Genomic DNA, 20,219 nt, shown 5'->3' on the forward strand with positions numbered 1-20,219 from the left:
TTGAAGAGGGAGGTAGGGATGTTGGCCTGCTCCTCTCAATGATATCAGATATAACCTTTCATCTCAATGTATTATTTAGTTATGTTACATGCAGAATGAGATACAAAAAGAACATGTAATATACAAAAAAGGGAATGCAGCAACAGCAGAAAGAAATGCTAAAAGGGAACATAGAGCAGAAAACCAACCCAAAATGCAAGCAAGAATCTTTAAAAGGGAACATAGAGCAGCATGAGCATGAGGCATAGAAAAATGGGGTCACCTTAAGATCAAGAATCAGTGGCCCTCTCCCAGTTCAAATCAGATGGATAGAACCACTATATAAATGGGGTCACCTTAAGATGAAGAATCAGTAACCAGCAAAGGAAGAATGCACCTTTTTGGAATTTTAAAGTAGCAAGACATTAAAAGTTCTCTTTTGCCTTCAATACTACACACATTAGGGGAGGTAGCTGCAGTTTTATTGCATAGTGGGCTCAGATTCGCCTTTTCTCGATCATATAACCTATCCCCATCATCTCTTATCACCAGATCAATCTGTTTACACAATGGAGCTGCCCTGGTTATCACTCAACAAGAATGACCATCCAAGGACAGATCAATAGGTATCACATGATCAAAAAGGATTCTAGAGACAACAGGGAGGATCCAACTTGATACCCACAGGTGCCTTGATTGCTCAAAGGCACACTTATTCCAGCCACAGTTAATCATCATCGCCCTAGCACGAACGCCAGCCACAGACAAAGCGAAATGGCGAGAATGCCCCCGGTGGGGCAGGCTATTTACGCGCGGTGGCACGGTCTAGGTGAAACTGTTCATTCCAGCAGTAACTATTTTTTATCCGATGGACAAGGTCGTTCCAGGGCTCGATCCGACGGCTCGGATCGCATCAAGCGCGCAGATCCAACGGCCAGGAGCCCAAATCGCTGAGGAGCTGGAAGGAGAGCTTCTATTCTTATCTCTGGATGGCCATGTCCCATACAGTAGCCAAAGCAGAGGAGAAGGAGGAAGATGGAGCTCACTGAGGGAGGTTGTAGCCGAGGTAGTACTCACTGCACGCCGGGGTTGCGCGTGAACGCCGTCCAACCGGCAAGGAACCGCTTCCTACACCGCACATCCACCACGCGACCGCGTCGGAGTTGCGCCTTGCATCGTCCCGCCGACGAGCACGAACGCCACGGTCACATAATTCTCCTTGAAAACCACATATGCACACATGCTCTCATCTATTAGTATAGTTATACATAGAAATTGCTAGTTGCTTCAAACCAAAAAAACTTAATTCACGCATTCATTGCCCCTTTTCACACAGAATAATGCATCAAATCCTATGACTCAGAAGTTGTTGATCATAACAGGCCATGTCGCTCGTCTTGACACCAACGTGTGTTGTTAATGAGACCAAAAACTATATTAAACGACAATGGCCTATCTTTTCAGTGAACTAATTACCTAACCAGCAGTCATTTCAATTTATCAATTGAAGAATTCCCCAAACAGAAATTGAGGAGCAGGAGGAAGTTGGAGATCACCGAGGGAGGTTGTAGCCGAGCCAGTAATCAGTGGGCGCCGGGGTTGCGCCTGAACGCCATCCAGCCGGCGAGGAACCACTTCCCCGGACATCCACGCCGCTACATGAAGTGAAACTCTCCTGGCAAAGCAAAGTAAAATCTTATGACCAAATGTAATGAAAAATATAAATGAATTTCTTACCTACTGCATTTTGTGAACCAGAATAAGTGGGACCATATCTAGAGTATCATTCTCATGTTCGCCTTGGACAGAGGTTAATCGACGTGGTGTATTGAAACTCAGTACTCAATACTCCAGTTACATGTCAGTCCTAGACTCCTAGTGCTTGGTGATGCTCACGAATGAGGCAGGGATGTGGGCAGCACCGTCATGGCTCACATAGGCACAACCCACGTGCTACCTATGTTAAACACCGTGGAGGAGAAGTGGCAGATGTGACGCGCTAGCTGGACGGACATGGCGGCAGTGGGCAACAACTGTAGTACTAAAAGAAAATCAGCGTTGTTTAAGGTAGTAACAGCCACGGTCGAAAATAGTAAGTTTTGGTAATTATAACCCGACTACTTGTACACAATCAGACAAAATCTAGAAGGACCATCTAGCCAAACCATAAAAAGTATATATTCATGTTATCACCTGAAACCAAAGTTCCATGGAAGCATTCAGTTCAATGATAAACCATGCCATCTTGATTCATGCCTTGTAGGTATATGGAAAGGACCAAACAAGGATATCTCACAATTTAGCCCTCCCTTAGTGTGAGCCTCTCCTGCATATGCAGTTTTGAAATAAAGAAAATTAGACAAATGCACCTTTAAATATCGAGTTGTGCATAATTCTTATTGAAACAAAAGAAATATACTTCGCGAGAAGTAAAATTAATTAGTTACATTCTGACATATGTAGCTAACAGGCATCGTTAAAACAATATATTTCTATAATGACCAAAAAGGGTATATGCATGTATGGAAACTATCAGGAAGGTGAGTTTAGAAATCGACAAAAGGAAATTCAAGCATATTTAATTTTAAAAGAAGAAAGAACAAAATCTGATATTTCTTTTGGAAGTGTGTGTATAACAGCAGTACACAAAGCTGTGAATTGGAAAATTAAGGATTATCAAGTAAACATAACACTGACTGCCATCATGAGCAAGGTCCATCTCTCTGGACTCAAAAAAATATAATGCAATCTTGGTAGCACAAATATACACGCAGAAAACAAAACATGTGTGGATCCTTCTATCAAAGGTTACAGAAAAAAGAATTTGAACTCACTATGTTACTTAGAAAATGTCTTGGTAAGACATATATACAATATTTATGAAGCCCTCTAGTTTGATAAGAAAAACAATGGAGGAGCCGAGATTTAGTGATCCTTTAGCATGGAACTAAATATGAAGGCATGGGTATGACATAGAAGCCCTTCTTCCACTATATGTTTATCCACTCGAGGGGAAATGAATCACTTACTTTATATGAGATAATTTCAGTACCAATAAAGTTCAGATAGACAAATTCAGCACCTAAATGATCATATATAAGTTCAGTTTGTTTAATGAACCTTTATATTGCACTTTTTATCCCTAGGTAAAATGAAACATCTGTAAAAAACCACAATAAAATTATATTAACCTAAGGAACTAAATCAAAATAATTAACCAAACATAAGAGTTCTAGGTATACGGCAGGACATATACTCTCTTCATTAGACATAAGCAAGCAATCCAACAAATACAAACACAAGAATCGATCCCGCGAGGGGCGAATCCACTGGCCACGGGAGAGAAGGATGAGGAGATTGGGAGAAGGTGGGCCCCTGCAGCGATGGGGAGAGGGTGGGGGCGCGGTGGCGGTGGTTGTGGACGACGGCGACGACGCCGGGGAAGTGAGCATCGGGGGTCGGGCGGGCAGGACGAACGAGATGGCGACGGCGCAAGCGCCCACCACCGTCTGCTGCCCCTCCAGACTCGAGCACTCTGCTGGCGATCACGCTAGGAAAGGATGTCAAAGATGCAACCACTAATGGCTCGGCTCGTCTGCTTCGGCGGCTGACACTTCTCTTGCCTACTCCCGATGAGAGAGTGCAGCAACCATGAGGGCCCGTCCACCTGCAGAAGCAGCTTGTCCTCATCATGCAGGAATCAGAATAATAGGAGATGAAGAAACAAAGAAGAGATTCATGCCCACCCGGAATAGTCGGAGATCCACTCAAAACCAAGACCATATTAACCTAAGAGCCGCCTAAACGGGTAGTCATAGTTAAGAACATACATAGCAGAACAATTAATGATTGATGCCGCTAAATCAACAATCCAAAACTGTAGTTTTTTTTGATAGATGGCTGCTGGAAACACGCAAATACAAGCAGTGGTACTTCTAATGAAAGAAATACACATGATTCTCCTCAAATCAAATAGATAAGGTTTCTTCTTCTTCCCCTAGTTAACAACAAGGGGCCAGCAAGCATTAAACATCACAATAGAAATCTGATTGGTTGCACACACATTCAAACTGAAACAAAACGGGTATTGATTAAAATTGAATGAGATTGCACAATAGCAATCACCACCAGGTTGTGTCCAGAACCACAATTGCAATAAAAATAAGATAGATGTGCAGGGGGTAGGAAGAGGGGGTGGAGTTCACCACGTCAGGGGGTAGGAGGAGGGAGGAGCCATGAGAGCTCGTGCCTCGTCCACCTGCAGCAGCAGCAGCTCCACCGGCCCCTTCTTCCAGATCGGAGCAGCTGCACACAAAACAAACAAAGGAATCACAAGGAGGGGAGATTAAGAAACCGACAAGAGAGGGGATTTAGGGATCATGCGCACGCACCATAGTCGGAGACCCGTGGATGAGCTCGTCGGAGATGGCCTGCAGCTGGTGTAGTGCGAGGGAGATGAGGAGAGAGGAGGATCTGATCTATGGCGCCATCGGTAGGGTTCCGGGCGGCGGTTGAGGTTGCAGGGGTGGAAGGAGGAGGAGGAGGACTCATCAGCACGGCCCTGGCGGCGTTGTACGCCGCTCCCTGCCGCCACCGCCGCCGTGCTCCTCGTCCTCCCTCCGCTGCCTGCTGCGCCGCCTTGGCCTGCCGCTGCTGCTCCCCGCCGCCGCCACCGTCGTGCTCCTCGTCCTCCCTCCACTGCTGCTCGTCGTTGTTGGAAGGGGGCTCTGTTGCGGCGGATCTAGCCGCGGACGGCGCGGTTCGAGGCGGTAGGTGGCGGCAGCGGCGATGTGGGTGGGAGGAGGGGAGAGGAGGCGTGCGGGAGGGGAAAGGAGGCGCGCGCGAGGGGAGCCGGCTAGGGTTTTTCCCACGGGAGCCACCCCTTTTATACCACCCCTCCGCGAAATGACCAAAATGCCCCGGTGGGGGCACTGTATTTACGTTCTGTTGGAATTGGAATTTTATCCAACGGCTGATGTTGATCAGGTAAATATCCAACGACCCACAAAGATTTGGATCGAGATCCGACGGTCTGTGTTGCGAGGAACTTTCGATCCGACGGCCGAGAGTCGCTAATCGCTGAGGAGCCTCCGGCATCCATCCGGTTCATATCTCTTGATTTGGATCAAGATCCGACGGTCTATGTTGCGAGGAACTTTCGATCCGACGGTCGAGAGTCGCTAATCACTGAGGAGCCTCCGACATCCATCCGGTTCATATCTCTTGATATGTCTAAAGTAGTGATCCAATAATCCAGCGCCTGGTATTTATCAGGGGAGTATGTAAACCAATACAAATCATATAAGTGTAGTACAAAGTAAGATATGGTTCAATAAAAACCATCAAAATTCTTGATAGATCGGGATTACAGCAAGCCATTTATATAGAAATGAATGCATCCCACAAGTTGAATTACCATTATTAATAATTAGTGTAAGTTGGTTACATAGCAAGGGACCAAAAACTAAGTAGCACATTACAGGACAGTCGAACATCACAAAATACAAAAAGCAAGGCGTTTATACAAAGGCTGGTGACAGTTAGATGGCAGTCTTGATAAGTACACAAAGTTAGAACCAATGGTGGAGCTCATCATGGCGAGTGATACCGCTGGAAGCATATGATTGCCAATTCCAACCACTCGGGTATCGCTTCGTCGAGAATCTCATCGGAGTCCATGACGACTATAACTATCGCTTGTCCAGAGAAGGGGTTGCATGGAGCAAATGGATCAAAGGGAAAGAATCACAGGTGATAAGTTTAGCTTGAGGAACCAACCTTTGGATATTTTCAACCGAGAGCAGTCTCGCACAAAGGTATCTCCTCTGGTGTCTCTGCTGAAAGCCCGACCCTGGGTGGCCTGAAGTGCACTTATCCTGTCCAAAAAACCAGTGGGCCTTCTTTGTGTGGCCTGGGTGGCCTGAAATTAATCACCGAAGGAATAAACCAATACAGAATATATGTTTGATCGTTCTGTAGCATGGCATGGTACATATTGGAATGACACGGAAGATCTTCGAACAGTATATGCAACACTTACACACATGCCTCTTAATTCCTATTCATCCGTAAAGGATACCATGTTGGATCTGTCATCTTCATCGCATTGAAACTGATGAAAGCATGCCGCCACAAGAATTAGGTAGAGAAATTAAGGGAATCAGAAAGTAAACTTGGGTCAGTGTCATCTAAACATGGGCATAATGCGATCTCATTACAGGATATAACGGCACGGATTTACTAATTATGACATTGGCTAATTCAACAATTCATTGGAAGTTGTTTCAGGCAGAACCACTCTAATCCATCAGGTATACCTATTTTTTAGGTTCCAACAAAGTTTGTAGGGTTACCTAACAGTAATACCATACCGAAATTGTTTGAAAATTAAGAGGGAGAAGGAGAGGGGAGGCAAGATATCAGCAATTAGGCCGTTTTCAGAGAGGAAGGGACCCCGTGGATGGGTCCTTGCGGTCGCCGGCCAAGTTCACGCTGTCGCTGGAGTTCACCTCCGGGCCGTCGCCTAAGAGGGGAGGGGATTAGGTGGAGGATGTCTCAAAATGAAAAGGAGAAGAGGACGATGCAAGGCGTCGGAAGGGGGTTCTCGCCTCACCTCGACGACTTCGTCAGTCGCTGTTGAGGCGTCTTATGGTTCAGCCTGGCGGCTACGGCGACGGTTCGTCCTGCTACTGCCGGTGACCAATGGTGGACGAAGTGCGTGTTTCTCACCGTCTCTAGCGGTGTCGTGCCCAGGAGGTCGTCGTAGATCACCCCCCTGCGTGCACCGAGGGTGCGCCTGGATCTGCCCGTCAACAGCGGCGCCGATGAGCGCACCTTGACCCGCCACTCCCCCCTGCGCGCACTCCTGTAGCGACATGAGTGGCGGCAATTGCATCCAACTTGTCTATTTTTAAAAATAAGAAAGCAGGAGGTCATCTGTAAGGAGAGAACACCATATCGCCAAAAATCAAATGCTTAAGCTTGAAAAGGCATGCTTACATCCACTATTTAGAACTGATCTTACCAAGAAGAAACATTTAAACTAAGTACAGCAAGCACTGACAAAAATATAGGAGCAGCTATTTCAAATAAATCTGAGTGCTAAAAAATCCATTAAAGAAATGAAAATCTGGTTAGATACATTATATCTTAGTACAAGTATAGATAATTTGATATCTGATATAAAAGATGCTTTACTTAACTAAGCTCGAAGGACCAAGACTCTAGTCAGATGATTCTAAGATAATATCAAGATGCATTAGAAATAACTCGCATAATATATACCATACAAAAAAATACACCTACAACAAAACCTTTTTAATTGGCTAACAATATAATAAAATAAAGAGAAGTAATCAGTATCTGTTGGAAATATCAATCAACAAAAAGTGTTGCTCTAGATTTTGATGTGTTAGGCAAAAGAGAAAATAAACAACTGCCAGCTTAATATTGGTTGGGAAGTGACATCAATGATGTAATCCTGCTAGACTAATAGGAAAATGAATAAGCATCTACCATATCCAAGCAGGAGCTAGAACCCAAATACTTGAACCTTCATAATATAATACAGTAATAAAAACAGAGTTTCAGAGTATCAGCTCTATAGACAAAATACTCTTATGGCTAAAATAAGGATAAGCTGTGTAAGTTCATCCTTATTTAACTCCTCTTTATGTAGGTAACATATTTTAAACTCTATAGTTGGAAGAGTGTTCAAACTGCAGGATCCAAACAAATGCACTGGTGACGTACAGAATTGGGGAAAGCTTCAGAACAAACTAAAGAAAACGAAAGGAAATGTCTGCTCAATAGCTCGGATTAACCCAACAACCTAATCACAGCAGTCAAAAAAATGTTTATGGATACAAAATGGGACATGCTACCTCGGTCACTCTTTACATGAACAATCCAGCATTATCTCAAGAAAAATCTCAAAAAATCCTATAGTATTATTTTCTGTAGCATGAACAAATAGCTACAACTGGTAACTTGCAAAAAAATAGAAGTAATAGTATCACAACGAATTAAAACAAGTCATTCAACCGATAACTTGTTGGGAGTGAGTCTTTCTAGTATAACAAAGTGCAACTTACTCTTAACCAGATTAAATCAAAGACCAACAAGAAACAATAAAGGATCAAGAACAACTTATATGCAATAAAGGTATGAGAGAGAAGAAAACTTTACTTAAAACGGCTATAAACACTGGAGCATAAATAAGCAACACCTTTAAATACAAATGAAAAAGGGTTTAGGGTTAATTGCATAGTGGGCTCAGATTCGCCTTTCCTCGATCATATAACCTACCCCCGTCGTCTCTTACCACCAGATCAATTTGTTTACATAGTGGAGCTGCCCTGGTTATCACTCAACAAGAATGACCATCCAAGGACAGAACCATAAGTATCACATGACCAAAAATGATTTTAGGGACGAGAGGGACGATCCAACTTGATACCCACAGGTGCCTCGATTGCTCAATGGCACACTTATTTCAGCCACAGTTAATCATCATCTCCCTAGCAAGAATAGCCTCTGACACGAGCATCGGCGGCGAGAGGAGAGGAGACCCAGAGAGAAGGGGGCGAATGGGAGCACGAAGAGGCAAGCCGCTGCCCTCCCCCACTGTTGGAAATATGCCCTAGAGGCAATAATAAATTGATTATTATTATATTTCCTTGTTCATGATAATCGTTTATTATCCATGCTAGAATTGTATTGATAGGAAACTCAGATACATGTGTGGATACATAGACAACACCATGTCCCTAGTAAGCCTCTAGTTGACTAGCTCGTTGATCAATAGATGGTTACGGTTTCCTGACCATGGACATTGGATGTCATTGATAACGGGATCACATCATTAGGAGAATGATGTGATGGACAAAGACCCAATCCTAAGCCTAGCACAAGATCATGTAGTTCGTATGCTAAAGCTTTTCTAATGTCAAGTATCATTTCCTTAGACCATGAGATTGTGCAACTCCCGGATACCGTAGGAGTGCTTTGGGTGTGCCAAACGTCACAACGTAACTGGGTGGCTATAAAGGTACACTACAGGTATCTCCGAAAGTGTCTGTTGGGTTGGCACGAATCGAGACTGGGATTTGTCACTCCGTGTAAACAGAGAGGTATCTCTGGGCCCACTCGGTAGGACATCATCATAATGTGCACAATGTGACCAAGGAGTTGATCACGGGAAGATGTGTTACGAAACGAGTAAAGAGACTTGCCGGTAACGAGATTGAACAAGGTATCGGGATACCGTCGATCGAATCTCGGGCAAGTGTCGTATCATAAGACAAAGGGAATTGTATACGGGATTGATTAAGTCCTTGACATCGTGGTTCATCCGATGAGATCATCGTGGAACATGTGGGAGCCAACATGGGTATCCAGATCCCGCTGTTGGTTATTGACCGGAGAACGTCTCGGTCATGTCTACATGGTTCCCGAACCCGTAGGGTCTACACACTTAAGGTTCGGTGACGCTAGGGTTGTAGGGATATGTATATGCAGTAACCCGAATGTTGTTCGGAGTCCCGGATGAGATCCTGGACGTCACTAGGAGTTCCGGAATGGTCCGGAGGTAAAGAATTATATATAGGAAGTGCTATTTCGGCCACCGAGACAAGTTTCGGGGTCATCGGTATTGTACCGGGACCACCGGAAGGGTCCCGGGGGTCCACCGGGTGGGGCCACCTATCCTGGAGGGCCCCATGGGCTGAAGTGGGAAGGGATCCAGCCCAAAGTGGGCTGGGGCGCCACTTCCCCCTAGGGCCCATGCGCCTAGGGGGGGACCCTAAAGGAAGAGTCCTAGGAGGGGAAGGCACCTCCTAGGTGCCTTGGGGAGGAGGGATTCCTCCCCTTGGCCGCACCCCCCTAGGAGATTAGATCTCCTAGGGACGCCCCCCCCTTGGCCCTCCTATATATAGTGGGGAGATGGAGGATTTCTTACCCTTGCCTTTGGTGCCTCCCTCTCCCTCTCCAACACATCCTCCTCCTCCATAGTGCTTGGCGAAGCCTTGCCGGAGTACTGCAGCTCCACCACCACCAAGCCGTCGTGCTGCTGCTGGAGCCATCTTCCTCAACCTCTCCTCCCCCCTTGCTGGATCAAGAAGGAGGAGACGTCGCTGCTCCGTACGTGTGTTGAACGCGGAGGTGCCGTCCGTTCGGCGCTAGGATCATCGGTGATTTGGATCACGACGAGTACGACTCCATCAACCCCGTTCTCTTGAACGCTTCCGTGCGCGATCTACAAGGGTATGTAGATCCACTCCTCCCTCGTTGCTAGATGACTCCATAGATAGATCTTGGTGACACGTAGGAAAATTTTGAATTTATGCTACGTTCCCCAACAGTGGCATCATGAGCTAGGTCTATGCGTAGTTTCTATGCACGAGTAGAACACAAAGTAGTTGTGGGCGTTGATTTTGTTCAATATGCTTGCCGTTACTAGTCTTATCTTGATTCGGCGGCATCGTGGGATGAAGTGGCCCGGACCGACCTTACACGTACTCTTACGTGAGACTGGTTCCACCGACTGACATGCACTAATTGCATAAGGTGGCTAGCGGGTGTCTGTCTCTCCCACTTTAGTCGGATCGGATTCGATGAAAAGGGTCCTTATGAAGGGTAAATAGCAATTGGCATATCACGTTGTGGTCTTTGCGTAGGTAAGAAACGTTCTTGCTAGAAACCCATAGCAGCCACGTAAAACATGCAAACAACAATTAGAGGACGTCTAACTTGTTTTTGCAGGGTATGCTATGTGATGTGATATGGCCAAAAGGATGTGATGAATGATATATGTGATGTATGAGATTGATCATGTTCTTGTAATAGGAATCATGACTTGCATGTCGATGAGTATGACAACCGGCAGGAGCCATAGGAGTTGTCTTAATTTATTTATGACCTGCGTGTCAACATAAACGTCATGTAATTACTTTACTTTATTGCTAACCGTTAGCTGTAGTAGTAGAAGTAATAGTTGACGAGACAACTTCATGAAGACACAATGATAGAGATCATGATGATGGAGATCATGGTGTCATGCCGGTGACGATGATGATCATGGAGCCCCAAGATGGAGATCAAAGGACCTATATGATATTGGCCATATCATGTCACTATTATTTGATTGCATGTGATGTTTATCATGTTTATACATCTTGTTTACTTAGAACGACGGTAGTAAATAAGATGACCCCTCACTAAAATTTCAAGAAGGTGTTCCCCCTAACTGTGCACCGTTGCGAAAGTTCGTCGTTTCGAAGCACCACGTGATGATCGGGTGTGATAGATTCTTACGTTCACATACAACGGGTGTAAGCCAGATTTACACACGCGAAACACTTAGGTTGACTTGACGAGCCTAGCATGTACAGACATGGCCTCGGAACACAAGAGACCGAAAGGTCGAGCATGAGTCGTATGGTAGATACGATCAACATGAAGATGTTCACCGATGTTGACTAGTCCGTCTCACGTGATGATCGGACACGGCCTAGTTGACACGGATCATGTAATCACTTAGATGACTAGAGGGATGTCTATCTGAGTGGGAGTTCATAAGATGAACTTAATTATCCTGAACATAGTCAAAAGGTCTTCGCAAATTATGTCGTAGCTCGCGCTTCAGTTCTACTATTTAGATATGTTCCTAGAGAAAATTTAGTTGAAAGTTGATAGTAGCAATTATGCGGACTAGGTCCGTAAACTGAGGATTGTCCTCATTGCTTCATAGAAGGCTTATGTCCTTAATGCACCGCTCAGTGTGCTGAACCTCGAACGTCGTCTGTGGATGTTGCGAACATCTGACATACACATTTTGATAACTACGTGATAGTTCAGTTAAACGGTTTAGAATTGAGGCACCGAAGACAGTTTTTGAAACGTCGCGAAACATATGAGATGTTTCGAGGGCTGAAATTGGGATTTCAGGCTCGTGCCCACGTCAAGAGGTATAAGACCTCCGACGATTTTCTTAGCCTGCAAACTAAGGGAGAAAAGCTCAATTGTTGAACTTGTGCTCAGATTGTCTGAGTACAACAATCGCTTGAATCGAGTGGGAGTTGATCTTCCAGATGAAATAGTGATGGTTCTCCAAAGTCATTACCACCAAGCTGCTTGAGCTTCGTGATGAACTATAATATATTAGGGACATATATGATCCTTGAGATATTCGCGATGTTTGACACCGCGAAAGTACAAATCAAGAAGGAGCATCAATTGTTGATGGTAGGTGAAACCACTAGTTTCAAGAAGGGCAAGGGAACAAAGGGACACTTCATGAAACGGCAATTCAGCTGCTGCTCTAGTGAAGAAACCCAAGGTTGAACCCAAACCCGAGACTGAGTGCTTCTGTAATAAGGGGAACAACCACTGGAGCAGAATTACCCTAGATACTTGGTAGATGAGAAGGCTGGCAAGGTCGATAGAAGTATATTGGATATACATTGTGTTAATGTGTACTTTACTAGTACTCCTAGTAGCACCAGGGTATTAGATACCGGTTCGGTTGCTAAGTGTTAGTAACTCGAAATAAAAGCTACGGAATAAACGGAGAGTAGCTAAAGGTGAGATGACGATATGTGTTGGAAGTGTTTCCAATGTTGATATGATCAAGCATCGCACGCTCCCTCTACCATCAGATTGGTGTTAAACCTAAATAATTGTTATTTGGTGTTTGCGTTGAGCATAGGCGTGATTGGATTATGTCTATCACAATACGGTTATTCATTTACGGAGAATAATGGTTACTCTGTTTATTTGAATAATACCTTCAATGGTCTTGCACCTAAAATGAATGGTTTATTGAATCTCGATCGTAGTGATACACATGTTCATGCCAAAAGATATAAGATAGTAATGATAGTACCACCTACTTGTGGCATTGCCACTTAAGTCATATTGGTATAAAACGCATGAAGAAGCTCCATGTTGATGGATCTTTGGGCTCACTCGTTTTTGAAAGGTTTGAGACATGCGAACCATGTCTATTGGTGTATATGCATGAAGAAACTCCATGCAAATGGACCATTTGGACTCACTTGATTTTGAATCACTTGAGACATGCAAATCATACCACATGGGCAAGATGACCGAAAGCCTCGTTTTCAGTAAAATGGAACTAGAAAGCAACTTGTTGGAAGTAATAGATTTTGATGTGTGCAATCCAATGAGTGCTGAGGCATGTAGTGGATATCGTTATGTTCTTACTTCACAGATGATTTGAGTAGATGTTGAGTATATTTACTTGATGAATCACGAGTCTGAATTATTGAAAGGTTCAAGTAATTTCAGGGTGAAGTTGAAAGATCGTCGTGACAAGAATATCTATGATACGATCATAGAGATGAATATTTGAATTACGAGTTTGGCACAGAATTAAGACATTGTGGAAATTGTTTCACAACTAATATAGCCTGGAACACCATAGTGTGATGGTGTGTCCGAACATCATAACTGCACCCTATTGGATATGATGCATACCATGATGTCTCTTATCGAATTACCACGATAGTTTATGGGTTAGGCATTAAAGACAACCACATTCACTTTAAATAGGGCACCACGTAATTCCGTTGAGATGACACCGTATGAACTATGGTTTAAGGAAACCTAAGCTGTCATTTCTTAAAAGTTTGGGGCTGCGATGCTTATGTGAAAAGGTTTCAGGCTGATAAGCTCGAACCCAAAGCGGATAAATGCATCTTCATAGGACACCCAAAACAGTTGGGTATACCTCCTATCTCATATTCGAAAGCAATAAGGGATTGTTTCTAGAATCGGGTTCTTTCTCGAGGAAAAGTTTCTCTCGAAAGAATTGAGTGGGAGGATGGTGGAGACTTGATGAGGTTATTGAACCGTCTCTTCAACTAGTGTGTGGCAGGGCACAGGAAGTTGTTCCTGTGGCACCTACAACAATTGAAGTGGAAGCTTATGATAGTGATCATGAAACTTCAGATCAAGTCACTACCAAACCTCGTGGGATGACAAGGATGCGTACTACTTCAGAGTGGTACATGATCCTGTCTTGGAAGTCATGTTGCTAGACAACAATGAACCTACGAGCCATGGAGAAGCGATGGTGAGCCCGGATTCCGATAAATGGCTCGAGGCCATAAAATCCGAGATATGATCCATGTATGAAAACAAAGTGTAGACTTTGGAAGAACTACTTGATGGTCGTAAGGCTATTAGGTACATATGGATTTTAAAAGGAAGACGGACAATGATGGTAAGTATCACCATTAAGAAGGCTCGACTTGTCGTAAAGATGTTTTCCGACAAGTTCAAGGAGTTGACTACGATGAGACTTTCTCACTCATAGCGATGCTAAGAGTCTGTTGGAATTATATTAGCGATTACTGCATTATTTATGAAATCTTGCAAATAGGATGTCAAAACATTGTTTCCTCGACGATTTTCTTGAGGAAAGGTTGTTTGTGATACAACCGGAAGGTTTTGTCAATCCTGAAAGATGCTAATAAGTATGCAAAGCTCTAGCAATCCTTCTAAGGACTGGAGTAAGCATCTCGGAGTTGGAATATATGCTTTGATGAGATGATCAAAGATTTTGGGTTTATACAAAGTTTATGAGAAACTTGTATTTCCAAAGAAGTGAGTGGGAGCACTATAGAATTTCTCATGAATGTATGTTGTTGACATATTGTTGATCAGAAATGACGTAGAATTTCTGGAAAGCATATAGGGTTATTTGGAAAGTGTTTTTCAATGGAAAGCCTGGATTAAGCTACTTGAACATTGAGCATCGAGATCTATAAGGATAGATCAAAACGCTTAATAGTACTTTCAAATGAGCACATACCTTGACATGATCTTGAAGGTGTTCAAGATGGATCAGTCAAAGAAGGAGTTCTTGCCTGAGTTGTAAGGTATGAAGTTAAGACTTAAAGCTCGACCACGGCAGAATAGAAAGAAAGGACGAAGGTCGTCCCCTATGCTTTTATCATAGGCTCTCTACAGTATGCTATGCTGTGTACCGCACCTGAAGTGTGCCTTGCCATGAGTCAGTCAAGGGGTACAAGAGTGATCCAAGAATGGATCACAAGACAACGGTCAAAGTTATCCTCAGTAACTAGTGGACTAAGGAATTTTCTCGATTATGGAGGTGGTAAAAGAGTTCGTCGTAAAGGGTTACGCCGATGCAAACTTTGACACTAATCCAGATTGTTCTGAGTAGTAAACTGGATTCGTATAGTAGAACAGTTATTTGGAATAGCTCCAAATGTAGCGTAGTAGTTGCATCTACAAGATGACATAAGAAATTTGTGAAGTACATACGGATCTGAAAGATTCAGACCCGTTGACTATAACATCTCTCACAAGCATAACATGATCAAATCCAGAACTCATCGAGTGTTAATCACATGGTAATGTGAACTAGATTATTGACTCTAGTAAACTCTTTGGGTGTTAGTCACATGGGGATGTGACCTTGAGTGTTAGTCACATAGCGATGTGAACTGGATTATTGACTCTAGTGCAAGTGGGAGACTGTTGGAAATATGCCCTAGAGGCAATAATAAATTGATTATTATTATATTTCCTTGTTCATGATAATCGTTTATTATCCATGCTAGAATTGTATTGATAGGAAACTCAGATACATGTGTGGATACATAGACAACACCATGTCCCTAGTAAGCCTCTAGTTGACTAGCTCGTTGATCAATAGATGGTTACGGTTTCCTGACCATGGACATTGGATGTCATTGATAACGGGATCACATCATTAGGAGAATGATGTGATGGACAAAGACCCAATCCTAAGCCTAGCACAAGATCATGTAGTTCGTATGCTAAAGCTTTTCTAATGTCAAGTATCATTTCCTTAGACCATGAGATTGTGCAACTCCCGGATACCGTAGGAGTGCTTTGGGTGTGCCAAACGTCACAACATAACTGGGTGGCTATAAAGTTACACTACAGGTATCTCCGAAAGTGTCTATTGGGTTGGCACGAATCGAGACTAGGATTTGTCACTCCGTGTAAATGGAGAGGTATCTCTGGGCCCACTCGGTAGGACATCATCATAATGTGCACAATGTGACCAAGGAGTTGATCATGGGATGATGTGTTACGAAACGAGTAAAGAGACTTGCCGGTAACGAGATTGAACAAGGTATCGGGATACCGTCGATCGAATCTCGGGCAAGTGTCGTACCGATAGACAAAGGGAATTGTATACGGGATTGATTAAGTCCTTGACATCGTGGTTCATCCGATGAGATCATCGTGGAACATGTGGGAGCCAACATGGGTATCCAGATCCCGCTGTTGGTTATTGACCGGAGAACGTCTCGGTCATGTCTACATGGTTCCCGAACCCGTAGGGTCTACACACTTAAGGTTCGGTGACGCTAGGGTTGTAGGGATATGTATATGCAGTAACCCGAATGTTGTTCGGAGCCCAGATGAGATCCCGGACGTCACGAGGAGTTCCGGAATGGTCCGGAGGTAAAGAATTATATATAGGAAGTGCTATTTCGGCCACCAGGACAAGTTTCGGGGTCATCGGTATTGTACCGGGACCACCGGAAGGGTCCCGGGGGTCCACCGAGTGGGGCCACCTATCCTGGAGGGCCCCATGGGCTGAAGTGGGAAGGGATCCAGCCCAAAGTGGGCTGGGGCGCCACTTCCCCCTAGGGCCCATGCGCCTAGGGTGGGGGAAACCCTAAAGGAAGAGTCCTAGGAGGGGAAGGCACCTCCTAGGTGCCTTGGGGAGGAGGGATTCCGCCCCTTGGCCGCACCCCCTAGGAGATTAGATCTCCTAGGGCCGGCGCCCCCCCCCCTTGGCCCTCCTATATATAGTGGGGAGATGGAGGACTTCTTACCCTTGCCTTTGGTGCCTCCCTCTCCCTCTCCAACACATCCTCCTCCTCCATAGTGCTTGGCGAAGCCCTGCCGGAGTACTGCAGCTCCACCACCACCAAGCCGTCGTGCTGCTGCTGGAGCCATCTTCCTCAACCTCTCATCCCCCCTTGCTGGATCAAGAAGGAGGAGACGTCGCTGCTCCGTACATGTGTTGAACGCGGAGGTGCCGTCCGTTCGGCGCTAGGATCATCGGTGATTTGGATCACGATGAGTACGACTCCATCAACCCCGTTCTCTTGAACGCTTCCGTGCGCGATCTACAAGGGTATGTAGATCCACTCCTCCCTCGTTGCTAGATGACTCCATAGATAGATCTTGGTGACACGTAGGAAAATTTTGAATTTATGCTACGTTCCCCAACACCCACTCCATAGCCGGACGGGCCAACCACCGCCCACCACGCACGAGGCCTGGACACAAAAAGACCGAAATACCCTCGGTGGGGGCAAGATACTACGTGCAGTGGCGCGGGATATTTACCCGTCGGTGCGCGCAACGGGACGAACATGCCACACCCGCGGCCACGGTCACTGACAAACGCAGCCCACCCGCGAGGGGCCTGATGGAGTCATGTACCTAGGGTAGGGTCACAGACCTGATCTAAGTACCCTGCCCAGGGACATCCTTAGAAGAGATCACCTTCCAGTCGACCTACGAGGGACTCACTCGACTGACTTGAAGGACTCGACCACGAAGACTCACTCGAACACCAGAAGGTCAAGAGGCACTCTGCACTGCAACAGTCTGTAATTAAGTAGACTTTATGATAGTAAAGACACTTTATGTGGGGCGTTACCAGTAACGCCCCGGACTTAACGCACCTTAAACCCTCTCCTACGTGGGCTGGCTGGGGTCCTGGCGCACTCTGTATAAGCCACCCCCCTCCACAGGTAGAAGGGTTCGACACTCTGTAACTCATATACACATAATCCACTCGACCGCCTCCGGGCTCCGAGACGTAGGGCTTTTACTTCCTCCGAGAAGGGCCTGAACTCGTACACCTCTTGTGTTTACAACCTCTCCATAGCTAGGACCTTGCCTCTCCATACCTACCCCCCACTCTACTGTCAGACTTAGAACCACGACAATTGGCGCCCACCGTGGGGCTGGTGTTTTAGCGATTTTGTGGAGAAGTTGCGATTCTTCCGAGTACTTTCATCATGGTGGCTGCTGGAGTTTTGGTCGAGGGCCGAGAGATCCGTCTCGGTGCTCTCACCTTCGTCGCCGACGACTCCGCCTGGCTCCAGGAGGCTCCACTCGACGTCGATGCGCTCCCCGTCCGCGGTGCGACGCATTTTCGCGCATGTGTTCGCGGCGTTCTGCTGCGGCAACCGTCGACCCCGTATCGGTCGACTCCCCCATCGGCCACCCTCCCGGTCTCCCGCCAGCGCAAGCGCTCGGGCCGGTCGAGGCTTCGGCGGTGGGTGAGGCACGCGGTGGCTCGCCAGACGGCCACCACCCAAGTTGCGGCAATCGAGCCCGACGAATCTCTTTACGGCCTGTTCGATCTGTCGACTGGCTCCGTAGAGACTGCATCCGAGTGCGATAGCAGTGATCCAGCGGCGGAAATCCTGATGGTCGACGGGCCCCGCAGTCCCCCTGGCTTCGCCCATGATGGTGGGGCAGGCGACGGAGGCGACCCCGCACGAGATCACGAAGAGTACCAGCCCAAGCCACTCGATTCTCTGCAAAGAGAGGAACTTCGCCGCAGGAACGTGGATGCCCTGCGTACTCCCATCGCAGGAGAAACCCCCGAGGCTCGCGCCTTGGAGGAGGCACGTTTGGCCAACTTGGCCGAACGCACTCGCCTGGAGAATCTTCAGTGAGCACTCGACGAGCGCGCACGACAACGAGTTCCCGACACCAGTCGACGTCAACTCTTCCCGCCGACTCAGGTATATCGAACCCCAATCCAGAATTTAGCAGCTGCGACCCGTATTGCAGAATCCATCCAGCCCTCTCAGTCGGAAGCTGGCAGAGGCTTGATGCAGATCAGGGATCTGCTCCGGGCAGCAGGTGATCAGAATTCGGCCGTGTCACAGTCGGGCAACAGAATTCACAGTCGATCCGTCGCTGCGAATACGGTTCAGTCGGCTCACAGCCCCAGATCGCCTCCGCGGCGTGAAGGGCGCGAGAATCGGCGAGACCAATATGGAGACCGACACGACCGAGATGATAGGCGTCGAGTGCCCAATTCCCCTCCGAGGGGTGGGTCTTACGCTCCTCGGCAGCAAGATGACAGACGTCAGCTCAGTGCGGGGCGAAGAGTTCCAGTCGACCCCAGAGAACCAGGCTTCGACGCGCGATCCATTATCGTGCAAGGCTTGGTCGACCGGAACAGAGCCCATCGAGGTGGACTCGACAGAGATGCGCCTACGAGCAGTCGAGTGCATGTTTCTGGTCCGGAATGTTTCAGCAGAGCTATCAGAGCCGCAGTGATCCCTCCCAATTTCAGGTTGGCAACAGGAGTCAGCAAGTTCACTGGTGAGTCTAAGCCTGAAACTTGGCTTGAGGACTACCGAGTGGCGGTTCAGATTGGTGGTGGGAATGATGAGGTGGCCATGAAACATCTGCCCCTCATGTTGGAAGGTTCTGCCAGAGCATGGTTGACTCAGTTACCTCCTAGCAGCATTTACACTTGGGAAGATCTGTCCCGAGTGTTCGTCAGAACGTTTGAAGGAACTTGCAAGCGACCGGCTGGATTGACGGAGCTGCAAGTCTGCGTGCAGAAGACCAATGAGACTCTCAGGGAGTATATTCAGAGGTGGATCACTTTGCACCATACTGTGGAGAATGTGTCTGATCATCAGGCAGTCTGCGCCTTCAAGGATGGTGTCAAGAATAGAGAATTGAGTTTGAAATTTGGTCGAACCGGTGACATGACCTTGAGTCGGATGATGGAAATTGCTACCAAGTACGCCAACGGCGAAGAAGAAGACCGACTCCGAAGCGGCAAGCACAAGCCGAGTCAGTCGGAGAAGGGAAACACCAGTCGGAAACAGAAGCGGAAGGCTGAACCGGCAGCTCCTGGAGAGGCTCTGGCCGTGACTCAGGGAAAGTTTAAGGGGAAACCAAAAGGATCCTGGAACCCTAAGAAAGTAAAGGATAAAGAAGGGAACGACGTGATGGACATGCCGTGTCACATCCACACGAAGAAAGATGAAGAGGGGAATATCATTTACCCAAAGCATACCACTCGCCAATGTCGACTCCTGGTCCAGCAGTTTCAAGGAAAACAGTCTAAAGACAAGGAGAAGGAGTCAGACAAGGCCGAAGACAAGGAGGACAGTGAGGAAGGATATCCGCATATCAACTCCACTCTGATGATCTTTGCA

General features: G+C 46.4%; 1 protein-coding gene across 1 annotated transcript; it reads right to left on the bottom strand.

The window, feature by feature from the left end:
* Positions 1–633: 633 nt before the first annotated feature.
* Positions 634–5,076, bottom strand: LOC119300247. Its single transcript, XM_037577268.1, has 4 exons — positions 4,371–5,076; positions 4,185–4,284; positions 2,173–3,646; positions 634–1,654 (listed from the first exon to the last, which is right to left on the bottom strand). Exons 1-3 carry the CDS (start codon positions 5,074–5,076, stop codon positions 3,244–3,246), a joined length of 1,209 nt encoding a protein of 402 aa, XP_037433165.1. The 3' UTR covers positions 634–1,654; positions 2,173–3,243.
* Between the last annotated feature and the right edge of the window lie 15,143 nt (positions 5,077–20,219).

The sequence above is a fragment of the Triticum dicoccoides genome, chromosome 5A, assembly GCF_002162155.2.
Source record: "Triticum dicoccoides isolate Atlit2015 ecotype Zavitan chromosome 5A, WEW_v2.0, whole genome shotgun sequence".
Classification (NCBI taxonomy): domain Eukaryota; kingdom Viridiplantae; phylum Streptophyta; class Magnoliopsida; order Poales; family Poaceae; genus Triticum; species Triticum dicoccoides.

Excerpts from the sequence above, each read along its gene's own strand:
- LOC119300247 (XM_037577268.1), bottom strand. The coding sequence starts at position 5,076 with ATGCCGGAGGCTCCTCAGCGATTAGCGACTCTCGGCCGTCGGATCGAA. Across the intron at positions 4,285-4,370 it reads TCCACGGGTCTCCGACTATG|CTGCTCCGATCTGGAAGAAG; the intron begins GTGCGTGCGCAT and ends TTTTGTGTGCAG. Across the intron at positions 3,647-4,184 it reads TCCTCCTACCCCCTGACGTG|GTGGACGGGCCCTCATGGTT; the intron begins GTGAACTCCACC and ends CTGCTTCTGCAG.